General features: G+C 45.1%; 1 protein-coding gene across 2 annotated transcripts in view; it reads left to right on the top strand.

The window, feature by feature from the left end:
- Positions 1-793: 793 nt before the first annotated feature.
- The window catches only part of LOC121436526 (activating signal cointegrator 1 complex subunit 2-like), a 42,523-nt gene continuing 19,408 nt past the window's right edge, over positions 794-23,908 (top strand). Inside the window, exons 1-8 of one of the 2 annotated variants that reach the window (XM_041636517.1) lie at positions 794-876; positions 3,704-3,801; positions 9,071-9,229; positions 9,565-9,735; positions 12,763-12,892; positions 17,611-17,678; positions 19,641-19,751; positions 20,753-20,865. In XM_041636517.1, coding sequence (XP_041492451.1) covers positions 3,721-3,801; positions 9,071-9,229; positions 9,565-9,735; positions 12,763-12,892; positions 17,611-17,678; positions 19,641-19,751; positions 20,753-20,865 — 833 coding nt within the window. In that variant the 5' untranslated portion in view covers positions 794-876; positions 3,704-3,720. The remainder of the gene's footprint in view (positions 877-3,703; positions 3,802-9,070; positions 9,230-9,564; positions 9,736-12,762; positions 12,893-17,610; positions 17,679-19,640; positions 19,752-20,752; positions 20,866-23,908) is intronic. The other variant, XM_041636518.1, reaches the window with a different exon arrangement.

The following is a 23,908-nucleotide window of genomic DNA, read 5'->3' as shown; positions in this document are numbered from 1 at the left end:
AGCAAACGCCTCTCGCCCCATTTCTGGTTTAAAGCCCATTGCCCCACTTCTTCAGCAACTTAACATCTATCCCATTACTTTGTAGCTATTAGTTTCCTTGTTTCTCCTACAGTGTGAGCTCTTCCAGGGCATAACCCTAGCTGGCCTGGAATTCTCCGTCATTCCTCGGTCTCCTGAGGGCTAGCATCCCCAGAACTTGCCGATGAGTATTAGCAACTAGTTTTCTGTGATAATTCTTATCCAGGCTTGTGAGCCATTAGCTCTGCATCATCTGAGTCTTTTTCCAGGAAAAATTGCATCCTACTCTTAAGATAGTTTCACTCAGCCTTTCTGATTTAAAGTGGCGCACGCCTTTAATACCAGCACTTGAGAGGCAAAGACAGGAGAATCTATGTGAGCTCGAGGCCAGCCTGATCTACAGAGCAAGTTTCAGGACAGGTTCCAAAGCTACACAGAGAAACCCTATCTCGAAAAACAAAAAACACAAGACAAAACCAAACAAAAATTTTCTGAATTAAATTTGTAAAAGGGTAACTGAGGAAGTGTAAATCGGGATTTTGAGAGTTTCCCAAACTGGAATGCCTTAGGGGGAGGGTGGCCACCGAGGAAGAAAGAGCAGGGTCACGTCCCTAAGCCTGCAACGGGCGGGGCCGCCTCGTTGAAGCCCCAGTACCTCCAGGGGGCGCGGTCGTATCATAGGGGCGTGGCCCGGCCCCAGCATCTTCCCGGACAGTTGGCTCCGGGGGAGGGGCCGGGAGAGCAGGGCAGGGCTTCCTGTCTGCGCCTGCGGAATCGCCATTTGACCCCGGAAGTGTTGGCTGTGTGTAAGCTGTCACCGTGTACGGCGGCTGCTCGTCGCGGGTGTGGAGCCGGGAGGTGAGTGAGTGCCCGGTCCCCACCAGTGGAGCTCGGCAGGAGCCACGCTGTGCTTCGGGCACCCTCGGCACCCCCAGCATACGGGCTTCACGGCGGGACCAGGCTTACATTGCCCCAGGGGCCGTGAGTCGCCCCAGCGATGCCAAGAGAACCAGAACCTGGAGTTCCGGTTCGGTTTAAGGCTTGGCCCCAGAGTGGCCTGGGACAAACCCCAGTCCCCATCTCCTCCTCCCAAGCTTCAGTGTCCTCGGCTTTCATTCCTTCAGCATGTGTTTGTTGATCGACTCTCATGTGCCTGGTACAGAAATAGGCGCCGGGACTACAAACAACAGAAGAGACAAGGCTCTTGCCCTCGTGGAACTTAGAGTCTAGAGGAAGGAGACAGTCAGCCAGTAAATGCATAAAGCAATTAAAGATATGACAATCAGTCACAAGGACAGAGATTATTTCAGGGAAGCTCTGGGAAGGTTTCTAAACAGAGGGATGTTAAACCAAGACTAGCAAAGTGATGGGTGACAGTCAGAGAAACTGAGGCAGCAGTAGCCTTGGAGATGCTCCTTGGCTGTATAACAGTTGTTAGTTTTCTCGAAAACACTTTCTTAACGTTTGGCCTTTGCTGCCCTGCCCAGAATAAGAGGTATAGTGGTGCATGACTGTCCTGGTGTTTTACAACTCAAAGTCTGGTTTTTGCTTTACTTTTTACCCATACTTTAAGTGAAAACTCAAATCCTCTTTGATCCCCTGTCCTCTAAGTCATTTTTGCTTAAACTTCATGAACCTTGCACATTCGGCAAACATCATGACACTGATTATTAGCTGGGTGGCAGTTGGTTTTCTACCTGTTCTCCTGAAGACTAAGTTTTGTGAATGGCACCACCAGGTCAGTTCTTTGCCCATGTTGGTATTTTCTGAACATCGTTACCTGGCACATAGTAAGGACTGAAGTATCTAGAGCCAGGTGTGGTGACACATTTCTGTAATCCCAGTACTTAAGAGGCTGATACAAGAGGATTGGTTCAAAACCAGCTTAAGCTACATGAGACCCTGTCTACCCAGTCTCAAAATTTAAAATAAAAAGTACAATAAAGAAAAAAGAAGAAGAAAAGCCAGTAGGTGGTAGCGCCTTTAATCCCAGCGCTAGGGAAGCAGAGGCAGGTGTATCTCTGTGAGTTCGAGGCCAGTCTGGTCTACAAGAGCTGTCTTCCAGGACAGGCCTCAAAGCTAGAGAAACCCTGCCTCTAAAAAAAGAGAGAGAGAGAAGAAAAGAGCGAGCCAGATGTAATATTGCATGTTGTGATGTATGCCAGTACTCAAGAGGCTGAGGCAGGGGATTGCTGGAGCTAAGAACCAGCCTGTATCACAAGACATTGTCTCATAAATAGTTTAAAAGGTAAATTAAAGTGCCAAGGAAAGCATTTAGGAGAGTACTTAGTGTCTAGCAAGCACATTGCTGTTCTCTCGTCAGTATGTCTCATATCACCAGGGCTGGGCCACACAACCTGGTAACCAGTGGCTGATGATATCCTCAAAAATCTGTCAGGACATAGTGATTTCCTCCTGCTAGTCTTGATTTGTTTCTTGTTGTCATTGGGACTTTTTTACTGGCATGTCTTTTGAAAGGCTTAATTCCCTGATTCAACCAATACACGTGTTCTCACTAATAATAAGTGGTGTTAGAAATAGGGACCATGGAAGAGCTAGTCTGCTGGTTTGGCTTTGTGAGCTGTGTTCACATATATGTGGGCACAGTGTATGTGTGTGGAGGTCAAAGATCAACCTCAGGAGTTGGAATTGTTCCTCAAGTCATCTACCTTGTTTGTTTGTTTGTTTGTTTGTTTTGCTTTTGAGATGGGCTTGTCTAGTAGACTGTACTGACTGGCCAAGGAAACTTTCACCTTCTGCTTTCTCAACGCAGAATTCCACGTTTTTAATGTGGTTTTGGGAACTGAACTCAGATTCTCATGCTTGTGCCGTCTGGATAATGCTGACTGAGCTATTTCCAAATCCACTTTGTGATTATTTTATTATTTTTGTTTGAGATTGAATCCAGGGACTTGCATGTGGTGAGCACAAGTTCTATCACTGAGCTGTACCCAGCTGACCAACTACTGCCTTTGAATCCAATTTGGCCCCTTCGTGGAAGGGATCATGTGTTGGCAGATTCCTATGGATTTTCTCTTCCTTCTGTTAGTTTGTCATGCCTTCCTCTGAAGCCTGGAGAAGTCTTGACACTCTCTATATGAGGAAGAGTCCATTGTCCCAACCCTTAAAAGACCGAAGGTCCCCTAAGAATTGAGAAGAGTTTCTTTTTCTTCTGAAGAACGTAACTCAGATGGACTAGACTAGCATCCGTGATGAGTTCTGTCCCCACCACAGCAAAGAAGATTGCTCCTCATAGTCTTTTATCCTTCATTTGGTGAGGCTGCATCTGCTAGGCCTGTGCTGATTATAGGAAAGACAGCAAGAAAAAGAACTGTGGGTAGTGTCTTCACAGTGCCCACAGGCTGCTTGAGTACAGCTTGAGGCCCTGGGTTCCATCCCAGCACTATAAAAACAAAACACAAAAAGTAGTCTAGGTCCTTTTAGCTAGGACTTCTTTCTTATGGGAGTGGAGTTATCTGGACGGTATTTTTCTTCAGAGCTGAGAACTGTTTTCAGCAAAAAAATCATCCCTTTACGCAGCAGATGCATACCAGGTCTTGAAAGCCCACATGAGGAGTTCACTGTGGCCAGGGGTCGATGCTGGTGCTGGGCTCAGTCCCAGACTAGGCCTTGCCTCTAGGAGTCTGTGTGTCTGCTCTCTTCTTCCCATCCATATTCCTTTCAGGAGGGTCACACTGCACAATGCCAGCTCTGCCCCTGGAGCAACTCCAGATCACGCACAAAGACCCGAAGACAGGAAAGCCAAGGACTTCGCCAGCGCTGGTGAGCCAATGTCTTGATGTTGTTCAGCCTGATAGCAACCAGCCTTGCAATTCCAGAAGCAAAAACTAAATCCTTTTTTGTTCCAGGAATAACCCTAGGGCCAATGGCTACTGCTGAGTAGTTGAGACGCTGCTATGCCCTTGCAAGCCTAGTATAGAACTTTATTTCTGAGGAACAGTGGAAATTTGAATAGTATCTTCTATGTCAGGTCCCCTCCCCAAAGCATTTATTTTATTTCCAGTCAGTCTGAAGGCAGTTTTTGTTAGGATTTTTTAAAAATGCTGCAAGATCCCCAGTGGCAGTAGGCAGCAGAAATGTTGTAGGTTCCCGAATGGTGGTAGCAGGCCTTGTGGCGGCAGGCAGAGGACCCTAGGAGCAGCCAGTACCAGGCAGAGACAGCTGCAGGTCCCTGAGAGGTGGCTGGTCCAGGCAGGGAGATACATGGCTGGTCCCAGCTAGCTCGGCAGTGTGAGCAGGTGGTGGAGGCATATGGACACATCATACAGAATAGAATTGGATATTTATTACTTAGAGGAGGGGGGGGGAAGAAGAAGAGGACAGAAAGAGAGAGAAGGGGGGGGAGAAGTGGGGAGAGAGGCAGAAGCCAAGCTGCCTCTCCGAGAGGAAGATGGAAAAGAGTGAGCTTAGGCCGAAAGCTGAAGATCAGCCTGCCTCAGTGGATGGGGGAGGGAGTGGGCGTGGCTTGTCTCTTAAAGAGACCAAAATCATAACAGTTTTGTTTTGGTTTTCTTTTCTTTTCTTTTTTTTTTTTTGTTTTTTGTTTTTCGAGACAGGGTTTCTCCGTAGCTTTGGTGCCTGTCCCAGAACTAGACCAGGTTGGCCTTGAACTCCCAGAGATCCGCCTGCCTCTGCTTCCTGAGTGCTGGGATTAAAGGCGTGTGCCACCACTGCCCGGCTTCATAACAGTTTTGATTTAGTCTGAGCTGGGCTAGAAATGGCTCCAAGTCCTGGTTTGGTGATTGACCTTTGTGGTGGCCTTAAGATTGCATGTAGGAATATAAATATGTGTTTAAATCTAAGCAGCTGCTCATGCTTGTATTGGATCAGTGATTTCAGAGGTCGGGCCAGTCTCTTATCTGGGGCAAGAAGTGAGACATACAGGGCCTCTGACAGGGCCTGTGAGACCGAAAACTAAGGAGGCTGTAAACGTGCCAGTTCCCACCATCAGAGAGAGATTAGAGCCATGGAGAGGTGCCAGGCTGCTAAAGAAAGGGACAGAAGTGGGGATTTGAGTCCTTGTACCCACTTGTAGATTTCCCAAGAATATGAGCTTACGTGCGCAAGGTGGGAAGAAATAGTTTCTGGAGGCTTGAGTAAAGTTGTGGGAAATGGGAGCTAAGTGTTTTATTTCGTGCATTTTGGTTGGCTTTATTATTTCCTCTTCAGTCTCTAATAATAGAACGTAACATGTATGGGATACCTTGTGTGGGCCAAACCATTCTGAGCAAAGCACCCAGATTAACTTTTCTTCTTCCTTTTTCCCCCTCATTTATAACTAGTTCTTTGAGAATTTTGTGCAGATTCATCCCTGATTCCTCACCCAGCTAACTTTGTGTCCTCTTGTTTTATGAAGCCTATCAAGTCCAGTTGGTGCTGACCATATGCTCTTGGATGTGTGACCTTTCTTAGAAGGTGCTCAACCCACCAGCGACTGTGCCTTTAGAGAGAACTGACTTTACCCTCCATCAACTGTTAGTTGCCAACAGTTCCAAAGCTAGGGATGAGACTTCGTGCCCACCTCCCCAGGTTACCCCTGTGTTTAAACTGGGTGTTGATGGTGAATTAGCTCTGTCTGGACAAAGCAGGAGGGGAAGGAAGGCCCTGGCTGGGGAACTCGGGAATGCTTGAGGGAGCCTGACTCTTAGATCAAGCACAGATCCCTGGGGGTAGCACTATGACAGAGCTAGTGAACATGGGCTTTGTACATATTTGGCAAGTTCTTTAACCTCACTAGGTCTCAGGATCCAAAGAAAGATAATAATGGGCTAATAATAGTGGGGTGACTGTGAGGATTACATGAACCCTCTGTGAGTTAGTCCTCTGCCTGGAGCAGAGCAGTTAGGATGGTGAGAACAAGTAGCAGCTGTGACGTTGAATGGGGTAGGGTGGGGCGACAGATTAGCTCAAAGACAATTTCCTGGTCTTGTTGGTCAGACTGCGGAACATTAAGCTCCTGAAACATTGTCCTGAGTGTAGGTAGGGTTTTGTCTTTTGAGTCTCAGCTTGGGGCAAAAAGATCTCTGCCCTAGGAGCAGGCGTTACAATGCCTCTTCAGAGTGAGGGTAGAGCTTATTGATGTTAATTGAGTAGTTACTTACTTTTTAAGGATCATGCACTTGAAAAGCCTGTAAGAAATATGGTTGGACCCTTAGGCCATTCCTTGAAGGACAGTAAAAAAATGAGTTCCTGTCCAGATGTAGAGGCTTGAAGGGCAGTGTTTCCCTAGTTTTCCAGAGTGGAGAGGCCCTAAACGAGTCGTATTGAAAGGTGGGGTTAAACTTGATTAGGAGAGACACCCCTGGAGCTGCTACTCTCCTGCTCTGAAGCCACCTATGGCTACTCATTATGGAGTAGAGTTCCCTCTTATGGGGCTTGTCATTCTAAGCCCCTCAGAGGCAAGATCTGGCCATTCATTCTCTTGTTCAGCTGATGAATGTGTGGAGGTCCTCTCAATGTCAAGCCCGGAGGAAGTATCATTGAAAGCCAGTAAACTGCATATTTAAAATCAGCACTTTGATTTTTTTTGACATTGGTAAGATATCAATGAAACTGTCACCATCACCAACGGCCAAGACAGTGGACATTTTACCTTCCCTAAAAGTCCCCTGTGTTCTTCTATAAGCCCCCCGCCCCCATACCCAACAAAACTGATCCAAAAGTGACTTTGATGCTGTTTAGCAAGTGCTGTAGTCAGGTGAGCACAATGCAGGTGCTGGGCAGAGCTGTGGTAAACCCTAGTCTGGGTGGCAAGAAGGTCAGAAGGACAAGCAGTGAGCTCAGGGTAGCACGTGTGTTGGTCTGCATTGTAAGCTTTGCTTCCAATCCTGCCTCAGATGCCTGTTTAACCTCAAGACCTTAGGAAAGTTCTTGGACCTTACTAAGTCTTTGTTTCCTCCTCTGACAGATAAGGAGAATACTGTCTCCCTTTTAGCTAATTGTAGATGAAAAAGGAAATAGTGAGTTTAGCGTACCTGCTCCATCAATTGTGGCACACACCTTCAGTCCCAGAGGCAGGCAGATTTCTATTAAGTCTGAGCCCAGCCTAGTCTACATAGCAAATTCCAGGCCTGCAGGACTCTATCATCACACTTGAGAAAGAAAGAAAGAAAGAAAGAAAGAAAGAAAGAAAGAACAAGGGAGGGACAGGGAAGAGAGGGCAAGGTGTCTTTCCTCCACCTAAAAATCCTTTTCCTCCTCTTGGTTCAGTTTAGGTACTGGCTCACCTGAGAAACATTCCTTTTCCAGGGGCTGCTATTTTCCTCCTGTGCTCCTATGACCCTCCAGGCCTAAGTTGTCGCTTCATCTGTTTAGGGCTTTCTTGGTGACTTAGATGTGCATCTTCCTCTGTGGAACATAAACCTTGTGACTTGGAGAAGACTTGAGACTCTGATCTGAGACCTGCAGCACAGGTCTTTTCTTGTCCCCAACACCTGTTAGGGACCCTGTAAAGAGTGTCAGCAGGTCAGGGAGGAAGGAAGCTTGGAATGCAAGGAGATAAGCTCTCTTTTCAACAGATTAGTGGCTGGAAGGCTGCCACTCTGCAAATGGGAGAGGGTCCCCTAGACCTGTATGCTAAAGGACTGCAGTGAATCCTTATGAAGCTTGTGGTACTTGCGTACTCCTGCAGAGGCCCACAAGGTTCTTGATTGTTCTAGAGCTGGCTGTGGAAGTGGAAGGCTGTGGCTGATAAGAGCTGAGGCCTGGCCCTCCTCCTATTACAACTTCCCCTGAGAAAGCCACTCTCACTTAGACTGGGGTGAAAGCTGAGCCCTCGAGCCCATCGGCTCTTCATTAGGTGAACAAAGTGGGGTTTGTTCATGGTTAGGCTGGGAGAGAGAACTTGTGACTCTGAAGCCGAGATCTGCAGCTACTTGATAAAAATCTTTAAAAAAAATTAGTAGAGGTTTTTTTTTTTGGCTATATAAAGGAAAATAGTGATATATAGAATATGATGCTGTTATATCAGATTATATCAGAGAAAGAAAACAGACTCAAACAGATACTTGATGTGCTTACCCTATATTCTAGTGTAAAAACCTAGAAAGGTAACTAGGACAGCATATGGTCAGTGGTTTCTCCGGGGAGGCCATGGAAACGAGGAATGTGCTTCCCCTCTCCCTTCTCTCTCTCCTTTCCCTCCTTCTCGCCTTTTATTTCTCCCTTCTCCTCCTTAACCTCTCCCCACCACACCAGGGATTGACCCCAGGTCCTCACATACCCATTCTGACCACAGAGTAAAACAAGATGCTTATGTGTAACTTGATAATTAAATATTAATCTTAAAAATATATGTTCACTGTTTAAAAATGGGAAAATAAGGTCAAACATGATGACACCTTTATTGTAGCACATGGGAGGCAGAGGCAGGTAGATCTCTTAAGTGTGATGCCAACTGATCTACACAGTGAGCCCTTGTCTCTAAAAAAAGTCCTGAAAAATATATTGAAGCCATAATTCCCTAACCTCAAGATAGCCATTATAAATTTTGGGGATTATCCATCCCCTTCTTTTTTTAATTTTTATTTTTATGTAAATTGGTGTTCTACTTGCATGTATATCTGTGAGGATGCCAGATCCCCCGGAACTGGAGTTATAGACAGTTGTGAGCTGCCATGTGAGTGCAGGGAATTGAACCCTGGTCCTCTGGAAAAGCAGCCAGTGCTCTTAACCTCTGAGCCATCTCTCCAGAACCCCCTTACTTGTTTTTTTACAAGTGTGTGCCAATATGTGAATACATAGACTTTAAAAAACATTCCAAACCTGTTTATATTAGAGTTTTGTGTCCTTTTTCTTACCTTAATCTGTCCCACACCACTAAAAATTCTCTAAAAACATGTTTTTAACAACCGCCTGTGTTCTCTAGGTGCAACCATGGCGCCTTTGTTAGACACACTGGGTTCTTTATACTTACAAGCTCCTTGGAGGGTCTCTGGTTGGAACAGCCAAGTACTGTCATTGCTGTGGGTTGGCAAATGGGCCCTCACTGACTAACCTCTGCCACGTTAACACGTGGTTTTTGGATCCGTAGCACCCTGAGCAGAAGGCAGACCGGTATTTTGTGTTATACAAACCGCCCCCTAAAGACAACATTCCCGCCCTAGTGGAGGAGTACCTGGAACGCGCCACCTTCGTAGCCAATGACCTCGACTGGCTCCTGGCCTTGCCTCACGATAAATTCTGGTGCCAGGTAACATTCTATCAAAATTAACACTAAGACAAAGCACATGACATGTCCTTGGTTGGTTGCTGTTTTTCTCTCCCTTAGGAGTTGCTTTTTTGTCTACCTTCCTTGATCCTTAACAGCAAATAGTGGTTTGGATTGCTGTCTCATGTTGCAACCTTCCTGATGTTTACTCACTGTCCAAGTGTCATTTTAAGAAACTTGTGTTTAGCCCTGGGCTCATTCATACCTCTTTGGTCTCTTGGGTTGGAGTGTTTGCAATAAGTCAGGGCTGATGGGCCATGCACACCTGTGTAGTCTAACTCAGGAATTGATCCTTGCTGTCTTCTCTCCTGGCTTAGGTTGTTTTTGATGAGACCCTGCAGAAGTGCCTGGATTCATACCTGCGCTATGTACCCCGAAAGTTTGATGAATGGGTGGCCCCTACCCCTGAGGTTGCTGACATGCAGAAGCACCTACACCGCAGCATTTTCCTCACCTTCCTTCGAATGTCCACTCACAAGGAATCCAAAGTAAGCCTCTGATTCCGTGACAAGTCTCCATTCGACACCCTCTGCCAGGCTCTACCCCTGGGAAAAAGCTCTGAGAGTGTCAGCTTTCCTCTGTGTCTGCCCTCTTTATTCCCGTGTTTTGGGGGAAAAAATCTGTGCCACCTTTTCCCCTTATCCTCTAATCCACCAGCCTGTCCACAGTACACCCAGTGTTTTCATCAGCCGGAACCCAGAGTCCTTGTCACAGCTGACAGTGCCTGTATTCATGTGACAGAGGGTAACGACATTGACTCTGACTTTCTGAAGAACTCGTGTACTTTTTTAAAGATCTATTTATTCGTGTATTTTTTGTGTGTGAGTCTTTGTCTCCATGTATGTCTTTGTGTGTGTATGCTTTGTCTTTATGCGTACCAGAAGAAGAAATTTGTTACCATTACAGATGGTTGTGAACCATCATGTAGTTGTTGGGAATTGGACTCAGGACCTCTGGAAGAGCAATTGAGTGCTCTTAACCTCTGAGCCATGTCTCCAACCCTCATATGTTTACTTTGAAAAACATTTATTTTGTTTTTAATTAATTTGTATGTGTATATTTCTCCATATTTATATATGTGCATGTGTGTGGGTGCTGAATATTCCAGAGAAGGTGTCATATTTCCTGGAGCTGCAGTTATAGGTGGTTTTGAACCACCCATGTAGGTGCAGGGTCTTCTGCAAGAGCCATAATCACTCTTAACCACTAAAGCATCTCTCTAGACCCTCATGTATGCACTTAATAGAATCATTACTGGGAGTTTGCCTTAGTGGTAGAGCCTGGCATGATGAGTAGTCATCTCCAATACTGAAAAACATCATCAATGCTGTCTTTAATTATTCAATATTATAAAAATATGAGAAAGGTAATAAGTGCTACTCATAAAAATCCCCTGGCTTAAAGTTATGACTGGTTTTTAAAATTGTATTTCTTTATTTATTTGGGTGTGTGTGTGTGTGTGTGTGTGTGTATAGGTGCATTTGTCAGAGGACAGCTTGCAGGAGTTGGAGTTGTTTCTCTCCTTCTGCCATGTGAGTCCTGGGGATAGAACCCAGGTCGTCAGACTTGGCTGCAAGTGCCTTCACCCACTGAGACACATTGTCAGCACTCAGTAACACTACTATTGGTACATGTTCCTTCAGGGACTTTTTGTTCTTTGAGTGTGTGTGCATATGTGTGCACATGTGTGGAAGTCAGGGGACAACTTGTGAGAGTGGCTTCTGCTTCTACCCTATAGGTCCTGGGGGTTGAAGCAGGTCATCAGACTTGTTGGCAAGTACCTTCACATACTGAGCCATCTCACCAGCCTTCAGAGTCACTACTGTTAGTGTGCATGTTCCTTCATGGAATAGAAAAACTCTTTAAAAATCTTTGTTTTGAGAGGAATAGTAGCTTTAATTCCAGTAGTTCAGGAGGTAGAGGCAGACAGATTTCTGTGAGTTTAAGTCCAGCCTGGTCTACTTAGTGAGACCTAGTTTTTTTAAAAAGATATATTTTATTATTATTATTATTATTATTTTGGATTTCTCTGTGTAACCCTGGCCTATTTTAGAACTCACTGTAGGCTAGGGTGGCCTTGAACTCAGATCCACCTGCCTCTGCCTTCTGAGTGATGGGATTAAAGGTGGGTGCCACCACTGCCCGGTGTATTTTTATTACTTTTAATTATATGTGTATGTGTGTTGGTATGTCCAGGTGTGTATGGAGTCTAGAGATACCAGATCCCACTGGAGCTGGAGTTGTAGGAAGTTGTAAACTGCCCTATGTGAGTACTAGGAACTGAACTCAAGTTCTCTGAAAAAGCAGTATGTGTTTTTAACTGTTGACCCATTTCTACAGCCACTGGAAATATTTTTTTTAAGATTTCCGTTTAATTTTTACTTATGTATGTATGTGACCATATGTGTCCGTGGCGACGGAAGCCAGAAGAGGGTCCTCTGCAAGAGCAGCACTCTGGCCCTTCCTTCAGGAATTTTTGTTGGCTGGGAACAGAGAATTTAAAGACATGGATCTTGGAGTTGAGGTGTAGTTTGGTAACACAGTATTGCCTAGCGTGCTTATATAAGGCCCTGGATCTGGTCCCTGACACCACAGTGAAAAAGTATCTTGTTTTATTTGCTTCTTTGTGTGGAGACAAGATCTCCTTGTGTAAGCCAGACTGACCTCCAACTCTTCATCCTCTGTCTTAGCATCTAAATATTGATATGTATGTTTTTTAATATGCATGTACACCACATGTGTATATGAGCCCTCAGATCAGACATCAGACCCCTTGGAACTGGAGTTATAGGAGGTTGTGAACTACCATGTGGGTGTGAAAACTAAACCTGGGTCCTCTGCAAGAGCAGTAAGTGCTTTCTGCTGAGCCATTTCTCCAGCCCCTCTGAATACTGATTTTGTTTTGTTTTTTTGAGGCAAGTTTTCTCCCTGTAGCCCTGGCTATCTTAGAACTCACTCTGTAGACCAGGCTGGCGTCAAGCTCACAGAGATCCACTTGCCTCTGCCTCCTGAATGCTGGTATTGAAGGCCTGTGCCACCACACCTGGCTTTGAATACTGACTTTTTACAGGCACTCACCAGCAAACCCAATGGATCTTAATTTTTAAATCACATTTTCATTATAATTAAATTCCAAATATATGCATATACCTGAGTGAAAGTTTGGTGCATACAGAACAGGAATCCCATGTTCCTCTCACACCACTGTATACTTACCACTGTTTGTTTAATGTCTCTTGAGTTTGCTTATTTTGTTGAACTGTTTTTATGTAACCCCAGACACTGTGCTGATTTACCCATAATACTTAAAAACAAACCCCAGCTGACTCTTTGATGGTGTTTCTGTTTTTGTTTACATGAAACTGCAGAACTGCTATAATTCTGGGTCTTCATAAAGCTCAGACATAAGGTATAGCCTGTCCCCAGCTGAAGATCATCAGTGTGGTTTCTCATGAGTCTGCTGTTGCGCTGTCTGCACATTCAGCCTCCATTCTCTCTCTGTACTTTCCCCTTAGGATCACTTCATTTCTCCATCTGCATTTGGAGAAATCCTCTACAATAACTTCCTCTTTGACATCCCAAAGATCCTGGACCTCTGTGTGCTCTTTGGAAAAGGCAACTCACCACTCCTCCAGAAAATGATAGGTACGTAGAACGTAGGACCTGGGGGTAAACATGCCAAACCAGAGGTTACAAATGCTTTGTTTCCACAGTACAGGAGTATTAGAGACAAGTGGTGCTGGGAAATTACCCCACAGTTGTAATATATGCATACATACATAATACACACATAGATGTGTCAATTCTGAAATAAATGAGGGAGTCAAAACAAAACAAAACTGTGCCAGGCAGTGCCTCAAGAATCTGTGAGTCTTGCTGGGTGGTGCATAACCACAATCCCAGCACTCAGGAGGTTGAGGCAAGAGGGTTGTGAGTTTGAGGCCACCTTGGGCTACATGCCATACTGACTATTAAATTGGGACCTTGTCTCAAACAACAGCCAAAACAAAATGTCTGGATTTCTTAGTGTTAAATAGGTGTCAGTCAGTGGTATGAATGAGAAATTTGCTTTGGCAATGAAAGTCAGATTACAATGACATTAGCCTTCTTTGGAATGTGGCCTGGGCTCTGTCATGATATGCATATCTTACTTGTTATCTCCATTGGATGCACACAGGAGCTGTCTGGGATCAGTGCTGTCATTGTCCCCATTTATAGATGAAAAGACTGAGGCTGAACTGTAAGGGACTTGCCTGAAAGTCTGTAGTAATCAAGAAGCCAAGCTATAACTCAACAGTTATGGAGAATTGACCCTAGAACTCTTGTTCTTTCTGCCCCTGCTTCAGGGATAATGGGGCTGCCTCCAAAATATGCAGCATTGCAGAGAGCAGATGGGATCATAGTTTGGAGACTTTGTGTGTGATTGTGAAAAGAGTAGACACTAAGTTGTATTTCCTAACACAGAAGTGGGCTATATGTTCACTCAGAAATGGAAGTGGTAGGGGTTGCTGCAGAGGATATGTCTCAGTTAATTCCCTTTTTAACTGTAGTTCGTAGTGTTGGGCCTGGAACAGGGTGGTGTTCATTCAAGCACTCCTGCCAGACTTCCTCAGCCTCGGACTATAGGGTATAGTCTTCTAAATATCTCAACCTTCCTCATCCTCAGACTATAGGGTATAGTCTTCTAAATATCTGATTGCAAAACTGGGTAACCCTTGGGGAGCCTGAGGTAAGAGCTGTATAATTTCAAGTTCAGCCTATACTATATAGTGAATCCTGGCTTTAAAAAAAAAAAAAACAAAAACAAAAAACGGGGCTGGAGAGATGACTCAGATGAAAGATGAATTTCATAGATTTTGAGAATTTTCTTTTTGTTTGAATTTTTAAATTACATTTCAAAATTTTCCTTCATATGGGAGTAGGTTCTCTCCATCTACTAAGTGGATCCTGGAGATCCAACTTAAACTGAGGTCATAATCTCGGTGAAAGGTACATTTGCTTGCTGAGCCACCTTGCCGACTATCTTGGTAGATCTCTGTTGCTGTGATAATCACCATGACCAAAAGTGAGGTGGGGAGAAAAGGGTTTGTTCAGCTTACAGTTCCATATTACAGAGCATCATTGAAGAAGTCAGGGCAGAAACTCAAGTTAGAAATGGAAGAAGAAGCCACAAGGAATGTGGCTTACTGGCTCACTCTCCATGGCTTGCTCAGCCTGCTTTCTTATACCACCCAGGACCACCTGCCTGCGTGTAGTACCACCTACAATTGCCTGAACTGCATCAATCTCAATTAAGAAAATGTCCCACAAGCTTGGCTACAGGCCAGTCTTGTGGTGGCATTTTCTTAATTGAGGTTCTTACTTCCCAAATTACCCTAGTTTGTGTCTAGTTGACATAAAACTAGCCAGCATGGTAATACCTTTATTTTGTTTCTTTGTTTGGTTGTTCGGTTTGGTTGGTTGGTTTTTCAAGACAGGGTTTCTCTGTGGCTTTGGAGCCTGTCCTGGAACTAGCTCTTGTAGACCAGGCTGGCCTCGGACTCACAGAGATCCACCTGCCTCTGCCTCCCAAGTGCTGGGGTTAAAGGCATGTGCCACCACTGCCCGGCTCTTTTCTTTTGTTTTTTGGGCTGTTTCTTACTCTCTAGCCCAGATGGACCTGGAAGTTGATACATAGCCCAGGCTGGCCTTGAAGACAGCCTCCTGCTTCTGCTTCCCAAATGCTGGAGCCTTCTTAATAAACTGACAAGGTTGGCATTGGGTATCAGCTATTAGCTTTCGGAAGCAGGACTCATCAGTTGGTTTCTCTTGAGCTCTGTTGTACATCGGGAGAAAATGTGGTCGTTGACGATCTGTGTGGCAGTGTCTCCTGCTCACCGCAGGCCTGTCTGGGAAGAGGAGCTCAGAGGATGCCACTGCTTAGTCTTTACCTTTGTAGTAGTTTTATTTTTTTTTAAGATCAATTAGTTTATCTTAAGATAATAAGCAATTTTCAACTTTTATTTATTTTTTATATGTGTGGTGCTCTGCCTACATGCATGTGTGTCTTGAGAATAACCCAGGTCCTCTGCAAGAGCAGCCAGTTCTCTTAACTGCTGAGCCATCTCTCCAGTCCCAAGATATATTTATTTTTATTTTATATGTATAGATGTTTTGCTCCACATATATATGTACACTCTGTGTGTGCCTGACACCCATGGAGGCCTGAAGAGGACATCTGGTCCTGGGGACTGAACCTGAATCCTCTGCAAGAGCAGCAAGCACTCTTAACTGCTGACTGTTGAACCGTCTCTCTGGGCCTGATTTGATTTTGTTTTTTAGGAGCTTTGTGAGTCTTTTGTTTGGTGTTGGTTTTTTTGTTTTGTTTTTTTGAGACAGGGTTTCCTGTGTAACTTTGGAGCCTGTCCTGGAATTCGCTCTGTACACCAGGCTGACCTCGAACTCACAGAAGATCTACCTGCTTGTGCCTCCCAAGTGCTGGGATTAAAGGCCTGTGCCACCATTGGAATCTGATAAAGAAAAGAGACTCTGAAGACCCCAAGGATAGATTATGAAATTTGAGTTATCTTTCTGGGCTTAGTGGTGCATGCCTTTAATCCCATCACTCAGGAGACAAGGTGGGTAGATCTCTTATTTTGAGACCAGTCTGGTCTACAAAGAGAGTTTCAGGACAGCCAGGACTGTTGCAAAGAAACCTTGTCTCAAAAATACCAAAGGAAAAAAATATGAAATTGGAGTTACTTGTTGCTTATAAAAAAAAATAAAATCTCTATTTTTCTGGCAAGCAGTGAGGAAATGTTCTGGGTGGTCTGGGTGGTCAGGGTGGCAAGAGGAATATGCCATGGCCCAGAGAGTGCCTATGTCAGAGAACTACCTGAGGAGGTGATACATGTCTTACGGTGGGGTGAGCTCCGGAGATCATTCCAGGCAGAAGGAAGAGACAGTCTGTTGTCTGAGGTTGAGGATGGTTCAAGGGATGTTTCTATTGCAGGGAATGGAAGCAAGTTGGCCTAGAATGCCAACAGGGACTAGATTTCTCAGGGCTTTATGTGTCATAGAAGTTAAGGCTTGCCCTGGAGGATCAGGGCAAGAGGAACTAGCAGGAGCAAAGGTTGTGGAGGGGCTGGCTCAGACTTTCCTTGTCTGTGGAGGAAGAGGGTGTAGATGATCCAGACACACCTTCATAGATTACACGGTCAGCACCTAAGGGAGGCAGGAGCCCTGAGCTAAGGAGGCTGTGCTAGAAAAACTCAGCTTTTTTGGAGTAAATACTATCTATCCTAGATGGTGCTGATGAAAAGCCCAGCTATTTGCTTACTCATCAGACTCAACTGGAAATTGATTTCCTTCCTGCTTAGGTATCCTGGAATTGGACTAAGGCTACAGAATTATCCATATTGTATGCTCTAGCCCTCATATACTGTGCAGGAGAGAAACAGAGAGAGGAGAGAGAAAAACCTGTTTCTCCCCAGATAGTTCCTCTGTCCTACTCTTGGCCATGTACCCCTTTGAACTCACCCTTTGGCCTTCTCAAACAATACTAAAATCAAAGCATTGTCTGGCACTTGCATAAAAACCAGACCTCCACAGAAGTAGGGGGCTCAAAGCTGCCTACGAGCCTGAGAGGCAAAAATTCTATCTTAGACTTTTCAGGGCATTGGTACTTCTCATCCTCACGTCCCCAGCTATGGTTCTTCCTGTCTTCCTCCCCCATCATGTGGACAGAGAAACACTGGGTTCTGTCCCAGCTACCATGTGCTGTCAGCACGCTCGTGCAGCAGCAGGTGGAAAGCCGTAAACATCGACAATGGGCTCCATCTGGACAGAACAACTACAGATGTGTGCCAAGTCTGTCTCTGTGCATTGCTCCCGCCTCCTGTTTGCAGGAGGGTGGATTGAGATGGTAGCACCTTCAAAAGTAAAAACTTCCACACATTTCTCCCTGGCATCTCCTCATACTTTTGAGGTGTGGCTTGGCAAGAATCCTGAGCTATTTATTGTAGGTTTATTGAATAAAGGAATTATAATTCCCAATTTTCCTGGCTAATGCAAGTCCCAGTTCAGTTTGGTCACTCCCTGGGGACATCAGGACTAGCTGGTTTGACCAGGGCTACTCTTTGTTTTATGTAATTCAGAGGTATTTGAAAAGTTAAATTGTACTGAATAACTTTCTTTCTCAACCCTGGAGAGGGTTCTCAGTGCCAAGCTCAGTGCCAGCTGGGCCTGAGACAATACTCATTATTCTCGATTCCCCCACAGACAGACCTAGGGAACGGGAGAAAGGTCACAGCATGCCTATAATCAATGTAATGTGTCCCCATCCTCCTGACCTCTCCCCATTTCTTCCCTTCCCTTCTCTTTAGGAAACATATTTATCCAGCAGCCAAGTTATTATAATGACCTGGATGAAACCGTTCCCACCATACTTCAGGTACCGTCTCTCTTACCCCGCCCGGGAGAGAGTAAGTTGGACTTTTCTTCAAAAACCTGAGGAAATGTTTGCTTTCCATTCCTTTTCCAGACACATCTTGAAGTGTGGCACAGGGGTAGAGTGCAAAGCCCCAGCAGATTCCATCTCCAGCAGGAGAGAGAGGGGAGAGGGGGGAAGAGGAGGAGGGAGAAAGAGAACTCGTCTCCCAGATTTCCTCTTTGTCCTGTTCTCGACTACAAGTCTTGTGATTCACCCTTTGCCCTTCTTGAACAAGACTGAAATCTAAAGATTTCACTTATACAAAAGGATTTGGTTTGCATTTTTTATTTTCTAGCAGCCCTATATTTCCAAAAGTAACTTTACTCCTTTCAGAGGCCTGCATTTCTCAAATAGGAACTATGAAGGTTTAAAAAACCATTTCATGAAAGAATAACGTGTACTGTAAAAATATGAGGAATGGGGCTGGAGAGATGGTTCATCAGTTAAGAGCAGTTAAGAGGACCTGGGTTCAATTCCCAGCACCCACATGGCAGCTTATAACTGTCTGTATGTACATGCAAGTAAAACATCAATGTACATAAAATAAAAATATATAATTTTAAAAAAGAAAATATGAGGAATGTTAAAAAGCTGAAAGGAGCTGGGCATGGTACCTCATGTCTGTAATTCCAGCTCTTGGCAGCTAAGTTCAAGGCCTAAGTTATAGTAAGACCCAGTCTCAAAAAAAATGTACAAAAAGTAAACAATCATAGAGAATATTATTCTTCCGTAACCCCACCATAAAGAGATCCCTACACATGCATTTGTTTTAAGTAACTTTTGGAATAGTTATATGGTAGCCTGTTTAGCAATAATATATCAGCACTGAGGAGGCAGAGGCAGGAGGATTCCTGTGAATTGGAAGCCAGCCTGGTCTACATAGTAAGTTCCAGGCCAGCCATGGCTATAAAGTGAGACCCTGTCTCAAAAAAACAAAAATAAAAATTTAATTGCAAAAACAAAGATAATATTTCCCAGAAGGATGGTTTAGTAGGTAAAGGTGCCTGCCACCAAGCCTGAGGACCTGATTTTGATTCCCAGAACCCACATAGTATAAGGAGACAATGAGCTCCCACAATTGTCCCCTGACTTTTACGCACATGTCCATACACACACACACACACACAGATTAAGAAGGAAGAAAGACAGTACTACCAATTCATTCTTACTTGATTTTATAACAGGTTCATTTTCAACTCTGTTAATTTGTCTTTTGTTAATAAAGCTCTGGTGATCACTGAATGTGATGGCTCACATCTGTAACCCCTGCACTTGGGAAGTAGAGACAGGAGGATTAGGGGTTCTAGATCTTCATCCTTATCTGCATAATGAGATCAAAGGCCTGCATGAGACCCTTTTCAAAACAACACGTACACACATATGTAAAATCACCCTATAAGCTGTCATCTACAAAGGAGTCTAAACATTTCTTAAATGTTGCTGAAGGTATTTCTCAGGTATTATCATATTTTGTTTAGTCTGTCCAGTCAAGTCATAGATGCGGGATTCTTGGGACTTTATATTTTATATGCATGTTGTATGTGTGCTTACTAAAGATGGAAACTCGGAGTTCTGTTTTTGAGACCGGATCTCACTGTAACCTTGGCTAGCCTAGAACTAACTATGTAGACCTGGTTGGCTTTGAATTCAAAGAGATTCACCTATCTCTGCCTTCTGAGAGCTGGGATTAAAGGTGTACATTACCTCACCTAGCCTGGAACCAGGGTCTTACTTGGCCTGCATGCTGTCACTGAGCCACACCATCAACCCTACATGGTTTGTATTTAATCCTATTCACCATCCCATTGGATGGTCTGTCCCGAGGTTCCAAGGCAGTTCTTGGGTCACCTGCTCCTAGTTGTGGGGTGGGGATCCTAGGTGCTTGTTCAGGATATGAAAGAGAGCCCTTTTTGCCTTTCTTAGGTCTTCAGCAATATCCTCCAGCACTGTGGCTTGCAAGGGGATGGGAGCAGCACCACACCCCAGAAACTCGGAGAGAAGGGTCGGTTGACTCCTAGTGACATGCCTCTCTTGGTACGTTTGTTCCTGGGCCCAGCTTCTTTGGGCTAGAACCCTTAAGCCTGGTTACCCTGGAGCTGAGATGATCGCTAATGCTGCCGGGCACAGTGGTTTCTTCCCTGCCTTTGACCTCTTTTTTTGATATAATCTGTATTTCTACCTGCCCTGTGGGTTAAGCTTTAAAGAAGGTTTTGTGGAGTATCAGAAAAGTACTAGGACTTGAGAACTGGGTCCACCCTCAGGTAGTTTTGCTCTGTGGGCCCACTTCTTGAGCCAGTCATCGATTCAGTGAATTTATCCCAAGAGACTATGCTGAGTCTGGGGGATAAAGCAGAAGCAGACATGGTACCCATCTCATGGCGTTAGAACTTTAATGAGAGTGACATACAGAAAGTACACTTCACAGGACCTTGGTGCTGTGCTAAACACTACAGACAGCTGGGATGTGGCAGCTGTGAGCTACCTTCTTGGCATTTGCCATCTGGTGGGGAAATATCTGTTGAGCAAGTGCTTCAGAAGAGTACGTGCCAGGAGCCATGGGAACAAATCATCTTAGCACTCTGAGCCTCAGTTTCTTTATCTGTAACTTGAAAAGCCACCCAGCTTGCTTCTTCAGGATGGCATGAGACTCAGCAGAACAGATGAGCAAACACCCTGTGTTCTGTGTACCCTCTTCAAAATGTGAGCAAGGGGTGGGCTTGCTGCTCCTGTCTCCCCAGGCTGGATGGTTTCTCTCGGCACAGTGTTCAGATTCAGTGTTCATTTTCCTGCAGCATAGAAGAGAGACTATCAGAATTATAGGTGACGTTAGCCATCATTGAGTGCAATGGCAAACTATGAGACAGGATGACTACATGGCCCAGGTTGCCCTCCTAGAGATGGACCATTCAGGCTGTCTCTGGGGCCTCCACTTCCCTGTGTCTCCTCTCAAGCAACTTCCTGCCTGCTGGGGACTCTGCACTCTGCAGAGCTGTCTTGGAGCTTGAAAATAATACTGTGTCTTCTCTTGACAACAGGAATTAAAGGACATTGTTCTCTACCTATGTGACACCTGCACCACACTCTGGGCCTTTCTGGACATCTTCCCTTTGGCCTGCCAGACCTTCCAGAAACATGACTTTTGTTACAGGTACATTGGGACTTCTGCGTGCTAAAGTAGGGGCTCCGGTCCATGCATCACTCAAACACATATTGACTATTCCTTAGAGTATACTAACTAGTCCAGGGCCTGGCAGTTAAGAGTACTGGTTGTTATAATGGGGAACCTGGGTTCAGTTCCCAGCACCCATATGACAACTCACAACTGTCTGTAACTCCAGCTCCTGGGGATCTGACACCCTCACACAAGCATACATGCAGGCAAAACACCAATGCACATAAATTTAATAAATCATTAAAAGATAAAGTCCATCTTCTAGTCTGGGGACACATAATGAGAAACACAGGTAAAACTGTTGCTGAGAGGAGCCCTCCTAATCTTGTCTAAGAATAAGACAAGGGAGAGAGAAAACAGCAAGAAGATGACAGTTTTCAGTCTGCCCTATCATGAAGCACAGATTGACAGCCAGTGAGGACTGACGTGATGAGGAAGCAGCAGAGGTGTTCCTTCTTTGCTGCAGGGATATGTAGGAGAAGACTCCTCAAAACAGCCTTGAATACTGAGCAAGAAGCCTGGCACACTTTCCATCTCAGCTCCTCAGGAGGCTAAGGCAGGAGGATCGCTCAAGCCCCAGGATTTGAGGCTAGCCTAGTCAACATAGATCTGGTCTCAGAATCTAAGAAAAGGGATAAGAATGTTCTAGACGGAAAGGTCATGGTGACAGGAAGGGTGTTGACGCAGATGTGAAATATACAAAAAATCCGGACTAACTGCCAGGTGCCTGCTTTTAGTCCCAGAATTTGGGAGGCAGAGGCCAGCAGATCTCTGTGGGATCAGTGTCAGCCTGGTCTACATAGAGAGTTCTAAGACCTCCAAGGCTACATAAAGAGACCCTGTCTCAGCATGGCGGTGGTGGTGCATGCCTTTAATCCCAGCACTCGGGAGGCAGAAGCAGGTGGATCTCTGTGAATTCAAGGCCAGCCTGGTCTACAGAGAGTTTCAGGAGTGACTCCAAAGTTACAAAGAAACCCTGTCTCGAACCCCCCTCCAAAAAAGAAACCCTGTCTCAAGATGAATAGATAGATAGGTAGATAGATAGATAGATAGATAGAAAAAATAAAATTTAAAAAATGACAGGAAAAGGAGTTGGTAATAAAAAATGAGGGGTCCCCTGTTTGCCAGAGTGTGAAGTGTGGTGAAACCCTGGCAGGAGTGGGCCTTCATTCTGTAGGTAGTGGAAACCACTGGAGAGCCCATACAAAGACTGCGCTGAGATGGAGAGAGCTCAGAGGAACTTCCAGGAGGGAGACTCTGCCCACTTAGCATCATGAGATCTTTCTGTGCAGTGAGAAGGTGGGAAACATGGACTTGGGCATTCCCAGGCTGGTGTGAAAGGACCAGCAGCCTACTCATTGCCTTTCCCAGTGGCCTGTAGCTGTTGCTCTTGCCAGGCATCTCTCTCAACCATTTGCAGCAGCTTCTGGGAGCTGCCCAACTCCATTTGCCCACCCATCTATCTGTCCGTTCTGTCATTTACTCACCCGTTCAACAAAACATTTATCTAGCTCTGACACGTGCCAGAGATGGCAGCTGGTCCTCTGACTCCTCCTTGGTCTTCTCTGCTTGTGAGAGGCAGACATTTGATCAGCTTCCCTGGGATTATTAGAATGAAATGCTGACCAGTATTCTCTAGGGAAGAAACATCTTGGGTTAGGACTGTGGCTGTCCATTTTAGGGAGGAAGGTGTTTCATTATGATAAAAGAGCATGTGGAAATGTAGAAAAGATGGAAAGCCAGAATCTGAAACCACTCTTAGGAGTTACATTGCTCTCAGCATTTTCGTTCTGCCTGTTTTCATTTACTTTAAGCATTTTTCTCATTTTGTCCAAGCATCTCCCTCAGTAAGCACAGATGGCCTCTGAGGGAGGAAGCTTTGGAAGAGCAGATTTTTCCTACAAGAGGCGGTGGAAGCAGAAGAGTTCCCACCCATCTTGGAGTACGTGGAAGGGTTGCACTTTGGAAGTGACTCTGCCTTTGACTCATGTTTAGCCTGCAGCTGGCCAGCTTGTTCCAGCCTGTACTGCAAGCTAGGAAATCCTTTGCTAGCTACACCAACATATACACAGCTCTCCCTCCCCCCGTTCACTCCTGGTTAGGGGTCACTCTGACCCACAGAGCTCTTTCCTTTGGCCCTCTTGTCATCTAGTGTGCAGCTTCTGCCCTTGGGTCATGTGTCGGTAGTGCTTTCACTTTGACAGAACTCACAAAGTGCAAAATAGGGCTGGAGATGGCTCAGCAGGTAAGAGCGGGGCCTTTCTTCTGAAGGAAGGAGTTCATTTCCCAGCATCCAGTCTGAGCCAACAACTGCCTGTAGCACCAGCTCCAGGTCTTCTGGACTCTGTGGGTACCCTCACATATGTCACACACACAAAAAACTTTAGAAAAATGTAAACTCTATGGCGAACTGTCTCCCTCCCCCTTTATAGTTCTTTCCATCACACGTCAACACTGTCATAGTTTGGGTGGAATTTTCCAGAGATATGCAATATAGGAAAATATGCACATTTTACATTCCCCTCCCTTTGCTTTAGCCGTGATGAAAATGGAACCTAGGGCTTAATAAATGTTTAGTAGGGACTCTACCACTCTACTATGCTCTCAACCCCACCCCCTTTTTAAAAATTGAAAACTGGGGCTGGGGAAAATGCTCAGTGCCTCCAGTGTGACTGGGCAGCACTGTGCATCTGGCATACTGGACACCAGAGACAGTGTGTGTGTGTGTGTGTGTGTGTGTGTGTGTGTGTGTGACTTTTTTTTTAGTTATTTGCTATTTCAAAATAAATGACATTGTATCCACATCACTTTGTACCTTTGCAAGCATATTTGAGGATTAATTCCTAGAAGTAGAAATGCTGGGACAGATGGTATGTGCATCTTTAATTCTCACTTTTCTTGCCAAATCACCTTCCATGGGAGTTGTTCCAGTTTACCCACTAACAACACAGCCTGGCAAGTGTTGAATCAGCTTGGGCCTAACTGCCCTCTCTTGCCTCTGCTGATGCCGTGTCTAGCA

Source organism: Microtus oregoni, unplaced genomic scaffold (genome assembly GCF_018167655.1).
Source record: "Microtus oregoni isolate MIOR12 unplaced genomic scaffold, Mior012 000049F_ref0000343, whole genome shotgun sequence".
In the NCBI taxonomy this organism is placed as follows: domain Eukaryota; kingdom Metazoa; phylum Chordata; class Mammalia; order Rodentia; family Cricetidae; genus Microtus; species Microtus oregoni.
The sequence above is the reverse complement of the archived record's forward strand: the minus strand, read 5'-3'. Positions and strand labels throughout refer to the sequence as shown.